This window comes from Eufriesea mexicana, unplaced genomic scaffold (assembly GCF_001483705.2).
Source record: "Eufriesea mexicana isolate 0111107269 unplaced genomic scaffold, ASM148370v2 scaffold481, whole genome shotgun sequence".
Lineage (NCBI taxonomy): Eukaryota > Metazoa > Arthropoda > Insecta > Hymenoptera > Apidae > Eufriesea > Eufriesea mexicana.
In genome coordinates, this window is record NW_016908629.1 from 65,464 (window position 1) to 84,345 (window position 18,882).

At 38.2% G+C, this 18,882-nt stretch overlaps 1 protein-coding gene across 5 annotated transcripts in view; it reads right to left on the reverse strand.

Moving 5' to 3' along the window:
• LOC108545528 (uncharacterized) overlaps window positions 1-18,882 on the reverse strand; it is a 44,513-nt gene that overhangs the window by 16,635 nt on the left and 8,996 nt on the right. For 4 of the 5 annotated variants that reach the window (XM_017897200.1, XM_017897197.1, XM_017897199.1 and 1 more), the window contains exons 3-4: window positions 15,942-16,026; window positions 14,731-14,854 (exon numbers count right to left, since the gene is read on the reverse strand). In XM_017897200.1, the coding sequence (XP_017752689.1) occupies window positions 14,731-14,854; window positions 15,942-16,026 (209 nt within the window). Of the gene's footprint in view, window positions 1-6,455; window positions 7,540-14,730; window positions 14,855-15,941; window positions 16,027-18,882 lie in introns of those variants that run through there. The other variant, XM_017897198.1, reaches the window with a different exon arrangement.

Here is an 18,882-nt window from a genome sequence, read left to right on the forward strand (position 1 = left end):
CACAGTACGTTCAGTTAGCCTCGATTCTGCATTTTCGTCTTATTGCCTGTTTAAACATCATCAAGTCGTTTGTTATCATCAGCGTGATTTCTTATCGTGTATCTTGAACACGGGGAGATTTATTCTGTTAATAGCATTAAATAGCACCGTGCCGGAGCTTAAGAGGATTTTGAGAAAAGAGAAAATATGAAAATCAAACTCCCGGGTTTCGTAACGATGATAATGATCAATGGTTCTGTAATGATAACGTTGAAAAACTGTACCATCTTAATCTGCTGTATCGCCGTGTAAGCTGAAAGTTACACGGTGATGAATCTGTAAATTTATGTCTCGTATCTCTCAACATTGCGTTATTACGTCCTACTTCTGCATTGCCACTGATTACGAGCAATTTATTTCCCTTAATTAGCCCGAATAGTTTCTCCTCATAAGCAAATCGGAATTGAAATAATGGAATTAACCTTTAAATATTATTCTCTCGAATTTTCTTTCATCGAAGTTTAACACAGCCCGACAAAGCGAAATTTATCGATAAATCGAAGAAAATATATATAATTAACAATAATTAATAATAATAATATATTTGCATTAACAAAGTCTCGTTCGGATCAGATTACGAGACTTAAGAAGATGGAAAAATTAAAAAACTAAATTAGCCACGTTTTGCTTCCTAGTCTGATGAGCTGATTTACATACGACTCTTAAAAAACCTGGCTTCCTTTATCCACTTATCGTTCGATCATCGTTAATTCCACGTTTCTTTAATTACCCGTGGATTGTTCGTAGAAATCGGCCTAACACGTGTATTCCGAGCGGCGCGACTCTAGCGCCATCTAGCAACGCGAGACTTCCGGCGCGAATTCGAATTAAAGTCGCGAGTCTAGTTTCACCGGTAGTTCTCAGCTTGTGGCGAATCCCTCGGTGAAAAAGAATAAATAAGAGAAGACAAGAGCAACGGAATTTGCCTAGCTTTCACCCTGGAACCCTCGTTTCCTTTCTCCTGCCAGCCTCTTATCCTGCCATCTTACGCTACCATTTGGAAAGATAAGCCTGTGGGGCTGCCGTGCAAATAAAACGCGTAGGTATAGAGGGCCCGTCGCGGAGCGTGTCTGTGACGAGGGAACGATCAGGTAAACCGTTTATCGCGGAACGGACAGCTGTTTTTACGAGTGCTCGAAACGAGTAAAACTCGGATACACAGCCGTGAATCGGATTCTGACTCACCCGATTGTGCGACCCGTTACGTCTGCTGCATGGTCGAGGAATTAAGATAAGGAGAGCCAGGTGGGGATGTGGAAGAGGAAGAGGGAAGAGAATCATTTTTGTGCGTAGATGTCGATGAACTTTGGCATGTTCCACGATGGAAACGAGAAACGTTGGATCAAGGATTTCTTTTTTTCCTTTTCTTTCGGAGAGTGGTAATGAACTTGGGTGAACTTGATCGTGAGGATCAGCGCGAAGAGGCTGCTGCGGTTCTTGTAACCTTGCTGACTGTCTAGGCAAGCATTCGATATAGAGATATCGCGTTACGTGTTTTTATGATTGTTCCGTCGGATGTTATAATCTCAATATCCTGCGGGCTTTTTATAGTTTTATAGTTCGGTTCGAGCTTCTCAGTGGCACTCTTATGACTACGGCGTTCCGCTCGATTTGCTGCTAACGGATACAATAATGCGCAAACACGATTTACGCGCGATCTTTTATTTGTTCCAGAATTTGTATACTTGGTAATTACTTGGAAAGCTAAGAGTATGCTAATTTTGATGATTGTGAAATATTTTTAGACCTTACTCGAGTTTTCGTGCTAGAAAAATTGTAGGTATCAACCCTTTGCACTCGAGAGACGACTCTCAGCCGCCATTTGTTTTAACGCTGTAACTTCAATAAGGAATAAAAGGCGATCCTTATATTAAGTACAACTATAACGTGAAATACTGAAATAAAATAATTCTGTTCATTTCTCACGCACACGTATAATTTTCTTCTTTTATTTTAGCATAAAAGCTATCAGCGAGCTTATAAAAATCCGAGGTAAGGTTCGAATTGCTGTTTCTTTACAGCGAAAAAATCTTCGAGTGCAAAGAATTGAATTGATGATGATTATTTTCCTCTTTCTTTTTCATGCTGCTGGATTTAAATTAATAAAAAAAAAAATTAACGAAGGAAGATTTTCATATTGCTAATTTTTTAAATAATTTTTAACCAGAAACTTGTACGATAAAGTTTCCAACGATTCCAGAACATCGAAATCGATTCATCGTGAGTAGAATCTTTATTTTCGACACGACCAAGCAAGGAAGTGTATTTTAGTCACGTGCAGCACGTATGCGAACAGAACACTTCACGTTCTTCGTCGAACCTTCTTCGGGTACAGAAAAATCTCTTATCCAAGTTATCAAAGGAAGGAAGAATTTAATCTCTTAACGACTTCTTGCTAAGTCAATCTTTCCCTTTTTTAAATTTCCGACTTTGATTTCGAAGATTACCAAATCACGTTATTTACAATCTGATAAAATCGAAGTACCTCGAGATATCTTTATCTTTCCTAGTAATTTGCAAGTTACTAGAATATTTCTAGATTATAAAACAAAGTTACTAGAATATAATTAAATTGACAAAATTTTCCTATTAAGCAATACGATATCTTTTCCTGTTGATTTAAATCTGTGAATTACAAGAAATGTAGCTTAGAGTCAGTGTTGTAAGAAAATCCTCGACCAATTCAGAAATTTCTATAGGAACACCAACGAATGAAAAGGGGGGTTCGCAATGCGAACTGAAATCAGAGACAAGACTTTTGCTTTCGAACGATGGCTCGAAGAATCCTCTACTATTTTAAACGCGACGCTTGCGTGACAGAATTAAATCTCTCGAGTGTTCTTTGCCCTATTTCGGTCCAATTGTAAGAAATAAAGCAACAAAGCGAGCGAACGTGCCGAGTATTGTGACGAAATAGTATCATCGTGAGAAGTAATCAAGAACCTACGCGACACACCGTGGTACCGAGTTAAACTACTTTAACAGGCAGCTCCGAAGCCTCGTTCTTAATGAGAAATTTGTATTTCAATGTGGAACTTGTACGTACAATGCGTCTTAGAATTCACGATTAATCTTTAGAAAAGAAGAGAAAGCAATCTTTTCATAATATCTAAATGCATTGAATTATATACTATTATATTAACACTAAATTATTACAGTCGGACAAATTTGTCGTGATGACGAGATAGATTATGTATGTGTGAATTTTACAACAAACAGAGTGGAAGAGATAGAAATCGTTGAGCGCAGAATTCTTAACCAAAAGATTAAAAACGATCGTTTAGACCATGACAGATTTAGCGTCGAATTATTAAAAATAAATAAATAAATAAATAAATGCAATTCTTGTATCGAAAGGAATGACCGACATTTTGGAAGTGGTTTCTTCTATAATAAGCTACACTAGCGCCCAAGTGCTTAACCCCTTGTACCACAATTTAATTACGAAAAATTATACACTGGGGTCGCATTTAATTTTAGTTAACTACTATACGCCATTTTCATCCGTGGTAAAATTAAATAAAAATTTAATAAAATTTTATCGAGTGATTAGTATAGCTTATAATCACGAGATTTGCCATGAAGAATTCGTAACGAGTTAGACTCGCCACTGTAGTGCAATGGGTTAAGATAGATTTATCAAGACTTACCGATAAAAAGATTTCAATTATAGTTATGGATTTCTATTTCTTGTTGCACTGATCTATCGTTTTATACGAGAACTAGTTGCAGAAATTTTATCACTTTGCTGTAGGCTAGATGTAGCAGTTTCCTAACCATGTTATACGGAACTACGTTTTGCTAGTGTCGTACTATACACGAGGGCCTACTGCAATTACACTGACAGTCGACCTATTCTTATCTCCTATTCCGCTAAGAACGAGTCTGTTATCGTTCCTTTCGTATTTTATGTTACATTTTTCTGATAAAAATTTAAACGACGAGGGTGAGTCATAAATTCCCGCTCAATTTACAGTGTCCTATTTTATCGACTGATTATTTTACTCAAATGGCGCGTGAAACATCGTGTAGATATTTGAACGCATCGTGAGCACAATGGATTTTCACAATCGATTTTCTCGAAAATTAAGCTTTAGAAGAAAAAATCGTATTCGACAATTTGCATTTCTTTCTTGAAAGAAGTTACTCGATTGGAAAAGAGAGGTTATGGAACACGATGAACTTTATAATTTTATAAAATTGTATGTACCCAATTTTTATCTTCGCTCATAGGTTATACTAATCAAGTTTAGCTAAAAGATTCTGGAACACCGTATATACAGCTCACCAAACACGTTGTGTAAAACATGAGAGTACAGAATTAATATACAATTGTGCAACATTGCTTAATACCTGTTATTAGCCAATTAAAGAAATAATACAGATGAACAATAATTATGCGATAATGTCGAAGAAAGTAAACATTATTTTAAGTGCTACTTTCTACCATCATTTACTTAATTGTAAGTTTGCCTTAAGTTGTAATATAATTAAAACTCTTTGTATGGTAAGGCGGCCTGAGATAACGTAGGAAAATAACAGAGAAATTATCATGTAATTTCCATTGTGCTCTTTCACGGAAAGCATACACACGGAGAAACATGCCTGTCAATTTGTTGGACGAGTTATCAGGAATTATCGACTTAAAAGACGTCTTTATGACCCATTCGTTGCGCAATCTAATTCAACTATTTAACCGGCGTTTTAATTACTGAAATGCAACATATGTCATAAACAAAATCATCAATCTTCGTTCGTTTTGTTTGTAGATTTCATATCATTAAAGAGTCTAAGAATAAATATTCATTTACATCGAATTTGCATGGACATCTGCATACAGAGAGCGTTTCAAGCAATTGAAACGAACTATAGCTTTGATTGACACGAGTGAAGATAAAAGGGAATATCCTATAGCCAAATTAGGCGCTTCTGAATAGTAAATCCCTTTTTCAATCTTTCTAACAGAAGTTTTTGATATTGGACCAAAATTTTTTGATCCACCAATTTCCAAATTTTTTAAGTCTCTTATAAGAGCATCGAGCTAAAAATTGAGAATTAATAGTTAAAAGATATGATACTTTTGACTGATTGTCTTAACATTATTATTATTCGAAATGAATTTTACCCAGGTTAGGATGTAAAGAAATATTCGGGGTCAAAGCTGAACCTGAAAACACAGCAGTGTAATTAGCGTTACGAGAAAGACGAGAGCAATCTTCCGGTTATCGTTTCGAAAGGCGTGACGATAATTGTGACTCATTATTAGACGAAAGTATTAAGCAGAATGATTGAAGATCTCTGACGGGACGCGAAACGGTCTTCGAGTGCAACTCGGACCCTAAAAGTGCCGTGATTCACGGGGAACGGAAATGAATAGCTATGGTTCAGAAAATTTTCAAGTGGAACGTTGGCTATGCGATGCGTTTAATGAATCGAATTAGAGACGACGAACGGGAATTGAAGGATCCATGGCAAGAAAGAGGCGACCCGCATTTTTGACGGAATTATGTCGTTGAACGTTCCTTTGTGCCGGCTCGAGAGCAATTTGTTAGTGTCAAGAGATAAAAGTGGTATGAAAATGAAAATTATCGAGTGCTTCGTGAGAGTGCTTCGAAAATATCGAGGAATGTTATTTTCCAGGAATTCTGATAATCTAGATAATATTTTTTATCGAATATATTGCTCAGTATTTTAGCTAGAATTTTCATTTGAAAATGAACCATAGACTATCGAAAAATGGAGAGTGGAATCTCTACGAATTTCTCTCGCGAAATTAATATAAAATAGTTAAACGCCTTAATTGGTCAATATTGGTACACGAAAAAATGGACCAAAGCTAAAAATTTCGGGTCATTATTAACTTATCTGTTCCAGGACAAGTCATCTGCACGACGACTTTCTAACCCCGATTGAAATTCAAATTTTTAACGGCAAACGAGTAACTCGGACATCAGCAACACGACGTCAGACTATTAATAAAGTATTGATCTCGGCATAAAACAGTTACGCAAAAAAATAAAATGATACAATACCCATGAAACTATATTTCGATACAAATCCGAAGTCAACGAGCACACGAAGCACTTCAATAAAAAAAAAAGAAAGAAACTAAAAAGAAAAAATAGAAAATCCGCACGAAAATCCATTACGAAAAACAAAGCCAATAAATCGCACGAGAATAACTCGAAATAAATCCACCCATTCTATTCCACAGATTTTCCAATACTCGACGATACGCGTGTCACAATGTTCCTCGACTCCAATAAAACCGAACGAACGATCACCCACCCGCTCTCATAATCACGTAGTTAAGGGTTGACACGTTGTCCCCTCCCCTCCGAGCCATTAGATTCTATTTTCATCGATGTTCGCTGACGAGAGGAAAACAAGAAAGAATTTCGAACGCGGAGAATCACCTTTCGAACAGGACCTCGATACACGTTGCAGGACAGGTCGTAGTATCGCGTTGTAGCCGGCTCCCTGGCAGAGGACACTCGATAACCGTCCTCTTCCTTGTTCACGTTGACCCTTCGTTCCTTCACCAACGCGTCCGCGAGTCCTCTGTTGTTCTCCATGATCAGTCTCAGACGATTCTTCTCCGTCTTCACGGTCTTGGGGTTCTGTGGCATCGCACGGGGGAGAGGGATCATCGAGCTGCCACGAGTTCTTACTTCGAGATCGCTCGTCTTCGTCGGAGACGTCTCTCTCACTCCGGTCGTGATGTGCTTCGAACTTTTGTTTCTGTTTTCACCCGGCATAATTTTTTGTTCTCGTGTACTTGGAGCACGGTAAATCAGTTGGTCAGTGAATTCGACGGAGAGTCGTTGATATCGAGAGGCAAAATCGAGAGATTAAATCGAACGGTTGCGTTGAGAGGTTAGAATAGAGAGGTTATACCGCGAGGATCGTGGAACGACGCGGCGCGACGCCCGGTGTCCTGGCTGGTCCGATGTCGACGCACACCACCAGAAAACCTCTCTTCTCCGGGTTTCGACCCTTCTTCATCCACCGAGGGGCAGCTTCATCGCGCTCCATCGGGCGTCGAGTGCGTCGGGACGCATGCGTCGAGGCAAAGATTTTCAAAATGTCCCTCTGGCATTTCAGCACCCCATCCCGGCTGCGCGAAGAGCCTCCTCGATGCCGGTTCGCGGCTTCTTTCCGCGACTTGGTTAATTATTTTTGCGTACCGGTCGGTACTTCAGCCTACAACCATTCGTTTGTACTTGTTGCTTGCCCGTCTGCTTCTCGTTGCTCGAAATGCGTCGAGACAGTTTCTATGCGGCTTAATTGGTACGCTGACCTTTCGAGAATTTGTGGAATGTGTCGTCGAGCGAGGAACTATTTTTTCCCTTGCGCCACTGATGCTGCCCCGTGGCCAGATTGGGAACGATCGAACGATACGATTTGTGAAACGGACCGGTTATCGACTGTGATCGCAATGCGTCACGAAATCTTGGAACTGCTGTCAGGAATGTAGTTACCCGAGAAGTAGTCTTTTTCGTGGACAGACTATGAGGAACTATTTTTTTAAAATGTTTTTTTCTTTTAAAAAATTTTTTTTCTTTTTTTTTATAATTTGTTAGATAGTTATACGTACGTATATTAAATCTCTGAATATAGTTAACGTTTATCACATAAATCGCTCTGAAGGTATAATGATCTTAACGTTTTAATTTGTAGACTTTGGAACGACTTATCTTATCGAAGGAACAATTTTTTCGTATACTTAATTTCGTATACTAATTTTTATATTACTGTAGTATCTAGCTGAAGTTGCTTTTGGAAGAATATCTGTGTTCATACGATTCACCGAAAATTTCGTTTTCTTCACGGTACATTTTCTTCGTGACACAGTCGATGCTTTGGCATTACAGGTTCCATTTATAGTTGCACGCTGCCACTCGTTCGCGGCCCACGTTTTGCCATTCGTTTCGCAAATCGACCGGACGCGCCTTTTGCGGTAAGAGATAAAGAAGGAAAATGTGCTTTCTTCTTCCTTCTGTCTGACTTCTTCCGAAGAAAATTTCAACTCGATACAAACGCCTTACTTAATCTCATTTTTTTTAGTCAACTTTACCTTGTTCGACTCTTAATTCCCGATAAATTTATCCAAAAATAAAAGAGATGCAAGGAGGTTCGTCCGTTGAATCTTCCACGTTTACTTTCTTCGAGCTTTCACTGACGTAAAAGTATCCTCATTCTGTACGAAATCGCGATAATCTTATCCAATCTTTTTTCCAAGTGAATTTATCTTAATTGCACAATTCCATATATTTCCCAAGAATATTTCCAAATTTTTCAATGAATCTTGTCATTCTTTGTTCGAATTTCACATTTCGAAAGAGGCTTGCCACACTTTCCAGATCACCGATCTCAATCTCAAAGATACCCTCGAAATTCTATTCAGACCTTCACATCCCTTTCAATCTGTAGGAGAGCCAGAAAAACGTTTCTACTTTTTCCAGGCTATTTCACAACGGAATCTCCGATCTCTCCTTTACCGACACACGCTCGTTAAAAATTCCCTGGTCCCCTTTTAATTACGAAGATCGACTAGGGCTCCCCCGCACCATGGATACGCACCACTCAGCCTCGACTTCGATTCGACTGCGAATCACGCGATATTCCCCGGGAACAATCGCGATTCACTGCAACGTCACGATCGATTCGTTATTTTCTTTCTCGAACACGATCGAAAAGTGCCCGCAGGCGAAGGAACCGCGTTTCAAAGGTCTCGATCCGTCGAAAAAATCGAGATAACGAGATCTGACAGTGTCACACACGTTTCCCCGCAGCATGGAAATCTCGCACTGATAAATCGTTAGGGGAGATTCGTTTTGAAGCATGATCGAGTCGTTACTGTCGCCTCATTGCGATTCCCGAAGAGCATGGAGCACCGTCCACAATCGATTCACTGTTTCACACGGATAAAATGTTCTTATTTCAGGTTGTTCGCACTTTGTCTTTTTCTCTTGTCTTTTTCTGTCCTTTCGCCTGCGGAACGTGGATCGAACGGAAGAAACGACGGTAGGGGAACGTTAATGAGTGAAGCACGATAAAACCGAAAGATCGACAGATAACGAGGTTTCGACGGGCACAGAAAGCACGAAGCACGTTCAGGACCACGTAGTGTTGGTAGCTGAAATAAACTGGCGTAGGTTAGGGGATCGAAGAACAGCTGGGCTCGGCCTGGCTGCTGTACGCCATCACTGACTCACTCAATGTCTTCCCTCTCTCTTCCACTCGTTCCTTTGTGCGCTACTTCTCGCTCTTGCAGCGCTGTGTCTTTTTCTATCTCTCTTTTTATCCTGTTTTCTCTCTATTCTCCCTCCCTCACTCGCGCACTCCATGGATTCGTGGCTGTCTTTCTCTTTCGCTCGCTTTTCGATAAATTACGTTTTCTCTTCCCCTCCGGCGCTGTTCATGGGACGTTCATTCTCTGTCGCGTGAGATTGTCATGCCTTCTTTAACTTTTCGATCTATGCCTTCGGTCGGCTCGTTTTCTTATAAGGAATCGTTTCCTCTGTTTGTAAAATAAAACCGAGTTCCCTCTCGTTCTTCTGACGCCTTCTGCTTTTCAATGTAGCGTCTTTTTTACTCCCGGTTCCCTCGAGTGTCTCGTTTTTGTGGATGTTACACTTTGAGCAAAACGCGTTGAGTAATTGCGAGTTACGCGTTTTTCGGAGCGAGTCGTGCTGTTAAGGAGAGGTCGCTTCGTTTAAAATTTCTCGTAGGAAATTGGCGTTACGTCATACGACATTTCACCGTCTCCCTCGTGCTCTCGTGTACAACCGCAGTTTCCGTTCTGCTTCCACGCGAAGCTATTCTCGTTCCGTCTCTGCTTGCACCGTTCGGAGTAATTAAAGGATTACTCACGTCGCGATGACTACATTCCTCGATACCGCTGTGCAAATTGAACGCTGAATAAAGACATTGCTATAATAAAACCGACTATACAACTTTCACTATAAGCTCCATTTAATTTCTTCCTCTTTCACCGCTCACATGCTTGATTTACTTTTAGATTTATCTTAGATCCGCCATTTTAAATTTCACTGCTCGCAGATCCGAACAAATTACTCCATTGTATTTTTATCGGCATTTATTTTCCGCTTGTTTACCTTCTTATTGATTTATTCGTTTATCGATTGATATTTATTAATAAATTAAATTACCAATTTATTATATCGGTGCATCAGAGGTTAACAGTAATTATTATTAGAGTTAATATAAAATATATAATATTTCTTTTCATACTTCTACGTGAACTACAATTAATTTTAAATGGAATATCCTTTCCCAACCTACATACTCTTCTATTCGCATACTTATACAAGGACACTTCTTATCCCTCCTTTGCCTTCTCATTTTATTTCTTTCTTTTGCGTACAAATTCCTTCTTCTCTCTTTCTATATCTTCTATAAAATAAGAATTTATCTGTTATGTAAAATTACCTTTTCTTCCTCCTGATTTATTTTTTCTTCTTTTTTACTGCATGGCTATGGAATGTTTCTATCGTATCTAATCAGGATTTCCTTTTTTCGCATAGTTAGAGACGTGTTCTTGAACATGACTTAATCAGAGAACGGAATGGCGCCTGCAATCGATCACAAAGCAAAGAGTGTCGACATCGAGATTGCTTTTTAATATTCTTAGTTATCGCTGCACTTGTTCCGTTATCAAACAGAATGCGTGTTTCCTTCCTAGATAAATCATGGTTCAATGTTATCAAGTGGTTTTGCAATTTTCGCGTTGGTTTATCCCGATTGCGCATTTCCTCGCGATGTTTGAATAATGCAAATGGCGACAGTGAAAAAAATTTGCCACGAATACCGAAGAATGAATGGTAGAAACCTATTAGAAAATTGTGTTCGTTGATAGAAGGTTAGAGTAATCTTTGGAAACCTTTAGGAACTTAACGACGAAAGCTTTCATAACAGAAAATATCAAAAATCGCATTAATCTCGTTCAAAATGAATATCAAAGGGAAATGGAAACCTGTTGGGTACAGAGAACGTTCCACTGAATTAATACTGTAACTTCGAAGTACTCCAGAATCGTGAAAAAATTGTCACGTGCAGTTTCTCATTTTTAAATTATGCTATATTGTAAGTAAAACAATTTTCAAGGTCAAAACAGGAAATTTCAATGTCAATTACATTTCTCTTTTTTCAATTAGATCCGAAAACTTTTTATATATTAATTCATATGTTTTTTTTAGAAGAAATTGTTAATTCAAAGTACATTTTTAACTTCAATCTACTAAATTTATTGTTTAGAAAATATACAAAAGAAACATGATGATATAAGCCCTGGTGTCATACCATTTCCCAGACTAATTATTTCTACATAAAAATACCTGAATATATTTTATCCAAAATCAAAAAATGCCTCGATTAATATACAAAAAAACATATTGAGACCAGAGAGAAAAAGTCTAAAATTTAAAAGCCCTAAAATTGGAGTCTGGATGCTATTCGTGATCACTGACGAGTAAAATATTCCAAAAAAAGGAAAAAGAAAGAAAAAAGAGGAAAAAGAAAATAAAAAGAAAGAAGAAGGAAAAGAAAGGAAGTCACAATGACCCAATAACGCTGTCGAAGTATAGCAAAAAATTTGGAACTTCGTATCGAACCCAACATCGACAGCCTACCACGCAGGAAGCAAGGGGGAAAAAAAATCGAAACTCGATTCCCCATGGCGTGATACACTTGAGCCATTTCGTGGCACAGAAGAAACTCTGATCAATAACATCACCCCCAAAGAGAGGCGGCAACCCCTCTGCAACGACTCCCCAATGATGGTGGGCGCATGCTCACGAATTAAACGGCATCCCTCTTCGCGATTTCACCATGCACCCTCATCCCTCTCCAACAGGGAGAGGACGAAAAATAAATATGCGGAAGCTCATAAGCAGAGGGACGCCGCGTTTGTACGCCACGTTCATTCAGGCTAATGAGCTGACCTTGATCGTGAAAATATTCTAGATGAAAAATCTCAAGTGCTATCATTTCGATGGTTGTCGACTCGTTTTATCTTTAGAATTGGAAATTTCGGATTTTTTCCCCGTCTTTTGCAGTGAGATCGAGTGCATAGGTGTAAAGGGTGAGTTAGGTGGACTGCGAGGATGTCAATGGGGTTGGAAGGAAGGAAATAATGATGTTTGCACATATGCGTGAGTAATAGCTTGTGAGATTGTCACGAATAAAGAATATAAGCTTTAATTTTTGATTTTCAAATTAGACGGACAATTTTATCAGTTCCTAATTAATTTATGCATTTTTTGTATGTAACTACCCTTTTGCAAAATTTAATCCCCGATTGCGAGAAGGTGGCGTTTGAAGAATGGAAGATAAGATTATGTAAATGTATGCAAACTGTGGATTGCGAGTGATTGTTGTGAATGAAGGAATACATCTGCATTTTAATTTTCGGTTTCGATCAACCCACGTCTTTGCAGGTAACCGGTTTTTTACAGAATTTAATTTCCGACTGTGAGAGAATAGGGTTCCAGGAATAGGAATTCGTATTATGTAACTATGCACGAATCATACTTTACAGGATTGTTACGACTGGGAAGAATATGAATGAAAATTTCTTACTTTAGTCACGCCATTTTCTTTTTTATTGACCCATCTTTTATCGAATTTAGGTAATTTATTTTTAACATTAAGAAATAACGCTATGTTCAATAATAATAAGAAAATTATACTTTTTTTATCAACATCTGATTGCAGATTGCATCAAATGTCTAGTTTTTTCCAGATGATCGGTGCAGATTGCATTTCAAGTGCTGTATTTCCATCAATTTCAAATACACTGAAAGAAAATGACGAGGACACATATTTCTCTGCACATTGAATGCATCGAGCTGACATTTACATAAAGGGCATGGGGTGACTACATGCCCTTATTGCACCTCTCGACTCGATTTTTTTTTTTTCTCCAATTTTATTCACTTCTTTTCCTCCATTCCCAATGAATTTATTCCTTATTTCCCAATTATTCTTTTTCTACATTTTTTCTCGTTTAATTTTTATCTATTCTTTTTCCCCCTTTTCAAACGAATTTATATTTCTTAAAGCGAATGTAGTATAATATATTGCAACGATAATAACGATCGAATAAAAATTAACCTCTCGTAGCTTTTTAAAACAAAGATGATGTAAAGAATAAATAGAACAACGTATTTTTGCAACAATGAAACCTGTCCATCCGAAGAATCATATCACGAAACGAATAGTTCCTTCAAATAAGATAATTGGGTCTAATCTAATCTAGAAGTCACGCGAGCTCTTCTTCGCTCCTTTGCTTCTCATTTCCATTCGTTCTAACTACGAGGGTGGTTCGAGGGTTATCGATTTAAAAACGTCACAAATTTACCCATAATAATAGCAACAACAATCATACAAAAGAAAAAGAAAATTATCCGCACTAAAGATTAAAAGATAAGTAGGTAAATAAATAGAATAGAAAATTTTTGCAAGGTTCGAGGATTATCGACTTAAAAACATCACAAATCTACTTATAATAATAGCGACAATAAAAATACAAAAGAAAAAGAAAATTATCTGCACTAAAGATTAAAAGATAAGTAGGTAAATAAATAGAATAGAAAATTTTTGCAAGGTTCGAGGATTATCGACTTAAAAACATCACAAGTTTACCTATAACAATAACAATAATAATAAACAAAAGAAAAAGAAAATTATCTGCACTAAAGATAAAAAGATAAGTAGGTACTAAAATAGAATAGAAAATTTTTGCAAGGTTCGAAGGTCACCGACTTAAAAAATCACAAATTCACCTATAATAACAGCGACAGCGATAATACAAAAAGCAAATTGAAACAATTACCTGCACTAAAAATTGAAAGGTAAGTAGGTAAATAAATAGAATAGAAGATTTTTGCAAACTTCATCATATTTAATTCCTTTTTTTACACTACACGTTTCACTTAAATCTACCACGTGAGACACAGATTTACGAGAAAACTCTCTGTCGCGATGGAAACGCTTGGCAAGTATTATTAAGAGCATATATCGATTTTACGTTAGTTTAAAACGCGGATCATCAACGATGACAAGTTGCAAATTGCAGTGGGACAGTTTAGCACGGATGCTGCGTATTACCTTGTTCGCCACTTCAGCGTATCATCGTCATTAATGCGTCGTACGGCATGCGCATCGGTTGGTCTAAGTGCATTAGTGCCCTAGCGATGGGAGAGTTTCCAACGAAGTTTGTAAAATCACCAACGAGCGAGAAGGAGAAGAGGAAAAAGAAAAAAACGGTAATGCCGAGACACTTGACGTGAGTACCTTAATTCAAAAAGCTCGCCATTAAAGGGTAATTTCCAGCGAAATTATAAATTATATTCTGTTTCTCCGACAACCACCTCTCTCTTTCTCTCGGTCCTCCGTTACTCCTCGAGAGATGAAACGTAACGCGAAAAGGTGAACAAAAATGGTGGAAAAATAAAATTTTCAGTGGCTTTGAAAAAACGCGACGTTGCATATTTCATTCTATTCCAATTTCGAAAGTATATAGAATGTCTATCCTTTATTTTTCTTTTTTGATACAGAGGTTGCTGTTCCTCGTTAGTCATTCCGTATGTGAAATGTCTATTGGCTCTGTAAGCTATTTTCCATGTGGGCTTGCTCTGATCAAAAGGAAATATTGAACCAGCTTACCTGCAGCGTTATTGGGCGATGGCTTCGATTCCTCCAAGTCAAGAGACGACTGGTCAATTCTCCTGCCCGTATCCCCTCGGAAGAATCTAGGTTTTGACAGAACCGTGGTCGAAACCGGAAATTGCTGTCATGAAAGAAATTAATCCATTACAATACACGTATACACATCGCGCAGTATAATTATTAACTCAATTATCGAGTAATTACACAAATTTTATTTAATAGCTAGCAATATTAACCTCTTATACTATTATATCTAGTAATCTAAGGCATGAGTTCTTCATGCTAGACTCCATAAAGATGAATTACGTTCGCATTAAACTAAAATTACTGTGTAACGCGTGCAAAATTTGTATAGATTCGGAAAATTTGCATAATTTTATCGGGAATAAGATACGAATATAGTGGGCAATTAAAATTGAATAATGTTACAATCCACAGTTTCTCATAATTAAATCGTAGTGCAAGGGGTTAACGGAACGATGTATCGTAAAAATAAATTTACAAGTTCCTTCTACATTCTCTGAAATGTAACCCAATTATGTTAACATTTGTAATTTTATTTACCAATTAGTTTTTAGATATAAGTTACACTTGTAAAAATTTCTCGAATCATGGAATATGATTAGACATCGAGCTATACCCGAAAAGAATAAACGTTTATATTACCGATTGATATTTTAATTTCAGTAATAAAATCATATTTCCACGTCTAGATGATTTTAGATGTCCAAATGACGTTTCGCTTGTAGCAACGAGATGGCATTTCGATATCAATAATAGCTTATTGTGCCAGCTTATCGAATAACTTCATAAACAGCACGCGCCATTGATAAATGAGCAAATTATAACAGCAGCGTGACGAGGATCGCGTAAAGAGCCGCATAAACCCGGGCTACGTATGTAATTACACGAAATCAAATACCCTTCGAATCTGCTGAATATTTAATTGAAATCGCGTTCAATCAAATCGATTACCTTTAAACGACCGTGTAATCGTAACGCGCGGATAAACGTTACGTAACCGGCAAACACGAATTTGTCACGGCCCTGTGGCGCCAGCATTAATCGTCCGCCGGTGAGACATGGCGAAATGGCGCGACGCGATCGCGGTAATTCCCCGTGTTTGAAAGACACGCCTCTGGTATGGCGACTTTCGAAGCGTACGCGGAACCAGATCTTCAAAGGCGATGTTTAAACGCTATACTCACTTATACTCAGCCAACGGATTCTGTCCTGCCTCGTCCTTTCTACTTTTCTCGCACTGACGTATCACGTTGTCCGTTAGGTGTTTCCCTGTAACAGATTTCGTAAGAGGTTAGGATCCAGTTCGCAACCGATTAACCAAACTTTCGCGCGACTGTCCATTCACATCGAGTATAACTTTTTCGTTTCGTCCAGCGAAATTCGACGAAATTGGGCACGTTCGCTTGTTTCGAAAAAATTACACGGAGAAATTAAAATTGAAATTAAAATTTACCCTCCTTGATACTTGCGACACGCGTTTCAATTAACGAGGTGGAATAAAAAATTACGAAGTGGGCAAGAGGCCGACGAAAACAAACTAACTGCAATATTTATGCGTATAATAAATTTCAGAATTTTATAATTGCGTTAAAAAAAGAGGAATTTTCGCCATCTCTGCAGAATTTTTTCAAGTGTCCAACTTTCGATCCTCGAAACGCGTGCGTATTTTTCGCGCAGGGACTGCGCGGTTTCTAGATGTTTCAACGAGTATTTGGGAAAATAAAGAGGTAAATAATTAAATAGGGAAGAAGGATGTTCCTTTTTTGCCCGATAATTTCAACGCATCGTCCGAGCACTCGAGAGTTTGTCGAGTGCACTCGGTTCCGCGAACAACGTTGCTTGCTTTTTACCTATCAACGTGCTCAACGAAAATAACCAAATTCCCTAGCAGTAGCGTGGTGAAAAAAGGATGTAAACCGACGGAAGACGGTGAACAGGGTAGCGCAGTGGTGGCGCGAGTGATGAGAACTGAAAAACGGCCAGTTCCCTCCGGGAATCCCCGCGCGTGCTCTTACGAACTTTGCCGCGCCGCAAGATCCCGTAATTACGGAAAAAATAATTTATACTTCGCTTATATTTTATTCATGCTTCCCGCGCCCTGTCGAGCAATTTATGCGGCGAATTTACGAGCTATGAAGTAATTTCGAAAGCACTTTGTCTCGCGGATGGAGCATCCAGGACGAAACCAATGACGCAACTTTGTCGCTCGCTTTCGTCACTAAAAATCTGTGAGATAATCTCGGAAAGGTAGACTGAAGGAAAGCAAAGGTAGAATACTAGTTGTAAGTGTACATTTCGTTTTTGGAGATAATGCCAATGTTCTACTTTTAATTAAGTGCAAGTTATTTAGTGTCTTAATCCTTCATTTTATTTATTTAATTTGTATTTTCAATTTTTCTAGTTAATTTTTTGAAATGATTCGCTATTTTTATGAAGATCAGTTGAGGACTATTTGGAAAAAATATAATAAATTCATTTTTGTCGATTGTTTGACTCTAATGGTGTTTGCTAATTTAAATGCAGTATTTTACTATGACAGTTGAAAGGAGAAGAAATTCCTTAAATTCGGAGATATAAAATTTTTTAAATTTTATATACACAATCTAATACTATAATAGTCATGCTTAAAAAGTCTACAAAAATAGATATTTGATCCTGGAACCAAATTAAAACAATTTTGGTAATAATGGGACTAATTGACAGTGCACTTAATTTTGAAATTGTACTCGTATTAAAAATTTGACGGAACATATAGTGCTTCCAAGAAGAACTTGAATAATTCATTTCAAGCCTTTGCATTTCACTCAGACTTTTCACGACGTATAAATTCCGACTTTTCAGCACACTGTGCCAGTTATCTACCTTTCTCATCCACTAATGAAAAACGATGCGTTAAAAGCGTGTTTCATAAGTCGATGATCGATTTCCTGCTTTAATATTCATTTATCTTAGTCCTTTTCGAGCCGTAAGTCGAAGGGCCATTGTATGTTAAACGCAACTCGAGGCTTCACACGCGGCGCCTGTGACGAAAGTGCATAAATATGCAGTGCATTCGCACGTTCGTGTAATTGAACGGAGTTGCAGACGAAACAGCACTAACTCTTTAAATAGAACAATCGGGATGGATGAATTCTCTCAAGTTCCCAATGTTTTCTAAACTTTTACTCCTAACTACAAACACCCATTAATTCACCGCGTGACCATTATCTAGAAATCCATAAACAACCACGAAACCCCCTTCGCCGCATTCTTTAAAGCACCACGAATTTCTCAGGGGATGGCTCTCTTACCTAGCCTAACTACCCTTATAGTTAGAAGCCTTCACAGATACTCCCGGCACACGCTGAAATTTGGATCGATACAAAAATTCGTGTGCTCCATATTTGCAGAAATTTCTGTTCAAAAGAGGCGTAGCAAAATAGCAGCACAAATAGAAGGAAAAATAAAAACAAAAATTACCTATCGTGTCAGATTTAGAAAATAAATGAAAAAATATCGATATTTTCTATATCTACGCAAACATTCCAAAAATAGTAATTTCTTTCCAATATTTTCCTCGATGGCATCGTATAATACCTCCCCCTATACCCCTAACCTTCCCTTATAAAATCAGGTTTGATTTATAATCGTATGATTCCTCTTTCCCAAGATATACTTTGAAATCACTCTTTGAAATTACTCAAAAAATATTAGGAAATATGAGACGTGATGTACACCCACAAAAGCTCATCGACAATGCGATAGCGCTGCACCGGTGCAGGCCACGAATTATGATTAACCAAGTAGGCTCACTTATGTACTGCACCAGGAACGAAACGCTCATTTCCAAACGCGTATCGCACGCGAATCGCAGACTCTCTCCGGATCTTCCGGCTCTCACATCTCTCTGACTGTCTGCCAGGAGAACGCTGGTAACCTCGACAACGATGTGCTTCAACAGAGGCGCCCTACGTGCCCCGAACGATCATCGTAAACGTTGCTCGATAGATTTACGCGGCACAGGTCCGTGGAACGATGCTGAATTTATTGCCCGCTAAATATAAGCCAGAAAGTATTCGCGAGACCACTCGACCAGAGCACAAACCGAACTCTCTTTCTAATTTTGAGACTTTGACGGCAGCGTCG